We start from the raw sequence: 4918 nt of genomic DNA, 5'->3' as shown, positions 1-4918 counted from the left end.
GGATAACATTAAAAATATATACATGATACAAAGTTAAAAATAATATATAAAACATATATACATAGAATATACACATAATATATATATGCATGTATTAAAAATAATAATGATATTTAAAAATAATTATTAACAATGTTATATAAAAATATATATATGAATGTTAAGATATTAATTGAAACTAAAACTAATACTAATAGTAGTAAAACCAATAATATAATATAATATAAAAACAAAACACACTAGTAATAATACGAGGATTAGTAATAGGAATAGTTATAATGAAAATAAAAGTAATACTAAATATAACAATAGTGATAATAATAATAATAATAATAATAATAATAATAATAATAAGTAAATTAAGTTAATTATTAATAGAGTAATAGATAAATGAACCTGAAAAGGAAAATGTATAATATAATAATAATATTAAAATAAGGTAATAACAAAAAAATCCTATATATAGATATATACATAATAATATAAAAAAATGTGATATTAGAAACATATATACATAATAATATGAAATATATATAATATAACATTAGAATATTTACATAATAAATACATATTAGAAATAATAATAATGTTAAAAACAACTATTAATAATAATACTACACAAATATATACATATATATACATTAAGGATACGTACATAATAATAATATTAAAAGTACATCAAAAACGATTATTATATATAATAGTAATTAATATTTAAAAATAATAAAAAATGTTAAAATAATAGAAAATAGTGATAATAATGAATATAATATTAAAATAAAGTAGTAAATAATGAATATAATAATAGTATTAAAAAACAATAACAATAAATACAATAGTAAACCTACTAGTAAAAATAATACTAAATATAATATAATAATTATTGATTTTTAAAAAGAATCAACTTAATAGTATAGGAATGAAAATAAATGAAGAAGGGATTAAAATCAGATTAAAAAACTGAATTTTGGGGCTAAATCAGAAATAAAATAAAAGGAAGAACCCATTTGAAACGTGCGGAAACAATGGGGGGCCAAAAGGGCAATTTTCCCAAGCCTCTAAAATGCACAGCATTGAACGGGACTAAATTGTAAAGCGGGTCAAATTTCAGGGCCAAATTATTAAATAAATATAAACTTGATTTAAAACGCCGAAAATGCAGAAGGGCCGCGCGCGTAATTAGACCAATATATAAGAAAACACGCGGATCCTAGGCTCCCATGGGTCGGGTTTCGGGTCAGAGGCCAAAACGACGTCGTTTTGGCCCCTGAACCCACACATTAAAACGGCGCCGTTTCGTCTTTGCTATTTAAACCAATTTTTTTTTTAAAATTCATTTCATCCCTTGCTCTCCCGTTCTCTCCCTCAGCCCAGAGTCTCCGATCGAGGGCCGGTCGTCGTTCCGCCGCATCGTTGCCGTCGCCGGCCACCGCATGAATTTCAAAAGGTAAATTTTTTCTCTTTTTTTATTTATTTCTTTTATATATTTATGATGTATATATATATTTATAAAAATCAGTAGATTCGAAAAAAAATAAAAATAAAATAATAGAGAAAACTAAATCACCTTAGGTATTTTCTTTTCGATTTTGGGATCTTTGGTCTTCTGATTTAGTATTATGCTTGTGCTTTGGTATTGCTACGATCTCTGTTTTTTTTGTTTGAATGTCTATTCTTATTTTCAAAAAACATCCCCCCTTTTACAAACTGATTTCTAGGCTTATATAGACCTATTTTTTACAAGCATTCAATATTTTATAAATAATGTCTTTTCTTTTGTAGGTGAACGACGGTGCTGCAGAGCTGGTGGTGTAGAGGGCAGTTGTGGCAGACGGCATGGGGGTGGCCTGGCTCTGACAGTGGCTAGGGGCTAAGGTTTCATACTGTTTGTTTTGTTTTTCTCTGATATTAGGCTAGGTCTAGATTGATTGGGCTTGGTTATTGGGCTCCAAGTATGGGTTTGAAAATGGGTTAAGAGGTTTGTTATTTTATAGGCCAAAATTGGCCTACAACACTAATAATTAAATAATCTTTAACCGGTAAATATATACACGGATTTTAAACTCCCCTAACCCATAAAAAAAATCTAATAATGTTATCGAAATTTCCCTGCATTTCCTCTTAATTATAGAAAAAACAAAAAGAAAAAAAAAAAAAGAGAGCATAAGATGTATGTAGGTTGAAAGATAATGGAGACTATCAGGGTATAAGAAAGAAGTCTTGAACTATATATACATGTATTTATGTATGTATGAGGTAGTCTTCCCTCGACTTCTTTTCCCTGCAAGAGAACTAATTAAGGCAGGGAAGTATGATCTCAAGCTTGTAATTTGTGGCAGACACTAGACTTGGGGTTTGCCATGGAACCTGCGCATGGTGTTTAATGGTAAGAAAAAATAATATTAATGGCTCCTTCATAAGAGAACCTAGCCCTTTTTTTTTTTTTTTGCTACAATGAAACTGGAATTAACTTACATATTTCTGCAAAACAAGGCTGCTTGGATGCTTCGTCCTCCTCGAAAGATGGTGGAACTTGTCCATACACCATTTCACAACTCATGTCTTCAAAATCTGAGGACCAATCATTTAACCTTTTAAACCATTACCGACATGAAGCTGAAAATTCAACAGGGCAAAGACCAAAATTTTGAAAGAACATACTTGGGATCATGGTTAATGGAAGGCCGAACTCATTGGTAAAGAAATCTTGAGTTGGAATTTTGCACATATTCACACACATACCAACACACCCACTGTTCTCTAGGTACCTTTAGAGAAAAAAATATTGCAGAATTAAGTAGATTTAAGAGCATTCATGAAGTCATATATGAATGAATGAATCAAGTTCTGTACCTGCATTTCTTAATATGAACCGCACTTTTTTGCTTCACTCCATTTATCTCCACTTCCACAACCTAATAAACATTTATCAGTTAGAATTAGAGATGCAAAAATGGTGAAAGTATGAGTTTTAGATGTTGAAAACGCAAGCTTATGTTGCTTGGAATAATGACCATTTAGGATTTTGATCAAAGGGGTATAAGCTTTATCTTACATTGAAGAGCAGGGAATTCAATAAAATGTTACCACCTCTGTTACAAAAATCGCATTTATTATAACATTATTGAGTAGAATTAACCATTCACAAACTTTAAATTGTGTTTATTTGGTATTTATATAGAAAATTCCTACCGAATTAGGTTTTAATTTTTGGTAAAAGAATCATATAAAAATTGTATTCAGTAAAAATATCATAAAGTCTGTTTTATCAAGGGTTGAATTGCATTTTGTCTCTTATATTAAAAAGAATGAGTAAATTAGTCCTATTAAAAATTTCGTCAATTTCCATTGTTTAAAAACTGATACTGCATGTTAATATGAGGTATATGTGGTATGTCATGCCTTATTGTCTGATTTTTTCATCAATCATACTAATTTTTAATGGTATAAATTGATGAAATTTTTAAGAGAAATGACCAGTTTATTTTATTATCTAATATATAAAGATTAATTTATCTTTTTTTGAGTAAAAAAAAATAAAATATAATCTAACTAACATTGGTTACAATTAGATGACAGAAGAAAGTGCAAAACAGCAAAGAGTAAACAAAATTTACCTCAGATGGACCAACTAACCAGTAGAAGAAAGGAACAGTGAGTGCAGCATTGAACTCTGCAGCCCACTTTGTTGGTGGAAACAATTTCCTAAACTGCATCCATAGCAACAACAAGGTTACATGATAATTACTTTAAAACACAACTAACCGAACAGTTCCAATTTTTAAAACTATAATAAGTTGTTCACCTGAGCTGGTGCGCCCGGTGGGAGCATGGACAAGAGCACTTGTCGGACCACTTGTTGCTGCTGCAACCGAGACCTCCCTTGCATTACTCTCTTTGACACCTGAACAAAGCTCTCATAGTCATAGTCGAAAACCCCTTTCTTTGGTTCTGTTCCAGCTTTTGGTGAAGCCGCGAACTTCTCCATCTTGCGGGCGAAAAGACCCATAAATGCCTTGGCAAACAACCCATCGTTGTATTTAGTTTTTTGTCCCAATGATGCTGGTTCTCCCGACGGCTCTGCAATACTACACCGGATGATAATGTTGCTAAAGGTTCTTTGTTTACGTATTGGTAACTTTTGAGGGGCAATCAAATGTGTGGCTTGGAGGCCTAAAGCCACCATGGTTTTTTGCTTTTAACTGCTGTTTTTTTTTCTCTCGAGAAAGCACACTCAAAAGCTCAGCCTGCCTGCCTGCTTGGAAGTTATCAAATCTGTTTCATTAACAACTAAGAAAAAAAGGTAAAGATTATGTGGTTGGCTGAGGTTGCATGGCCGCCATTGAATAATCGATGGCCATACGTATCATCACTGAGAGAAGATTAATAATTATTTCCTTTGTTGTCCTTGGTGTTCATATACTAAATAATTTTAATATGTTGGTTACAATTAAATAAATGCATTTGCAAGGTTAAGAGTGAAATTTCCAAACAAAAAAAGAGGATGGTCCCATTTGGACGAAGGAATAGAGAAGTGGTCGGATATGTTTCTGAGGCTTAAAGAGATGCCACGGATTGGCCTTGCTGTTAACACGGTGTCTGGAATTTGTGAAGCCAAGCAAGCCAGCTACATTTATATTATTTGAACAAAAGTAACCATTAATATAAGTTTTTGGAAAAAAAATTTTGAATAGTAATTTTAAAAATATATTTTAATTATTAAAACAACATTTAATGTATTATATTTTATAAAACTATTTTAAAATTATGTTTTTGAGAAGAAAATTTATAGAAGATATTTTTTAATCTAATTTTTAAAAAAGGAATAAAAATGTTTATTAAGAGTGATGATGTAAAATAAAAATACTTTTTAAATTGATTTTAGAAAAAAAAAGTTTATGGAAAAATAATTAAAATT

The 4918-nt window shown here is 30.3% G+C and overlaps 1 protein-coding gene across 1 annotated transcript; it reads right to left on the bottom strand.

The window, feature by feature from the left end:
- Positions 1 to 2147: 2147 nt before the first annotated feature.
- Positions 2148 to 4515, bottom strand: LOC107951144 (beta-carotene isomerase D27, chloroplastic). Its single transcript, XM_016886078.2, has 6 exons — positions 3806 to 4515; positions 3618 to 3710; positions 2854 to 2915; positions 2662 to 2768; positions 2476 to 2571; positions 2148 to 2367 (listed from the first exon to the last, which is right to left on the bottom strand). The coding sequence occupies exons 1-6, from the start codon at positions 4184 to 4186 to the stop codon at positions 2318 to 2320; spliced, it is 789 nt and encodes a 262-aa protein (XP_016741567.1). The 5' UTR covers positions 4187 to 4515; the 3' UTR covers positions 2148 to 2317.
- Positions 4516 to 4918: the final 403 nt, after the last annotated feature.

This window comes from Gossypium hirsutum, chromosome A02 (genome assembly GCF_007990345.1).
Source record: "Gossypium hirsutum isolate 1008001.06 chromosome A02, Gossypium_hirsutum_v2.1, whole genome shotgun sequence".
Lineage (NCBI taxonomy): Eukaryota > Viridiplantae > Streptophyta > Magnoliopsida > Malvales > Malvaceae > Gossypium > Gossypium hirsutum.
The sequence above is the reverse complement of the archived record's forward strand: the minus strand, read 5'-3'. Positions and strand labels throughout refer to the sequence as shown.

Excerpts from the sequence above, each read along its gene's own strand:
- LOC107951144 (XM_016886078.2), bottom strand. The coding sequence starts at position 4,186 with ATGGTGGCTTTAGGCCTCCAAGCCACACATTTGATTGCCCCTCAAAAG. Across the intron at positions 2,916-3,617 it reads GGTTAGTTGGTCCATCTGAG|GTTGTGGAAGTGGAGATAAA; the intron begins GTAAATTTTGTT and ends AATGTTTATTAG. Across the intron at positions 2,769-2,853 it reads GTTCATATTAAGAAATGCAG|GTACCTAGAGAACAGTGGGT; the intron begins GTACAGAACTTG and ends TTTTCTCTAAAG.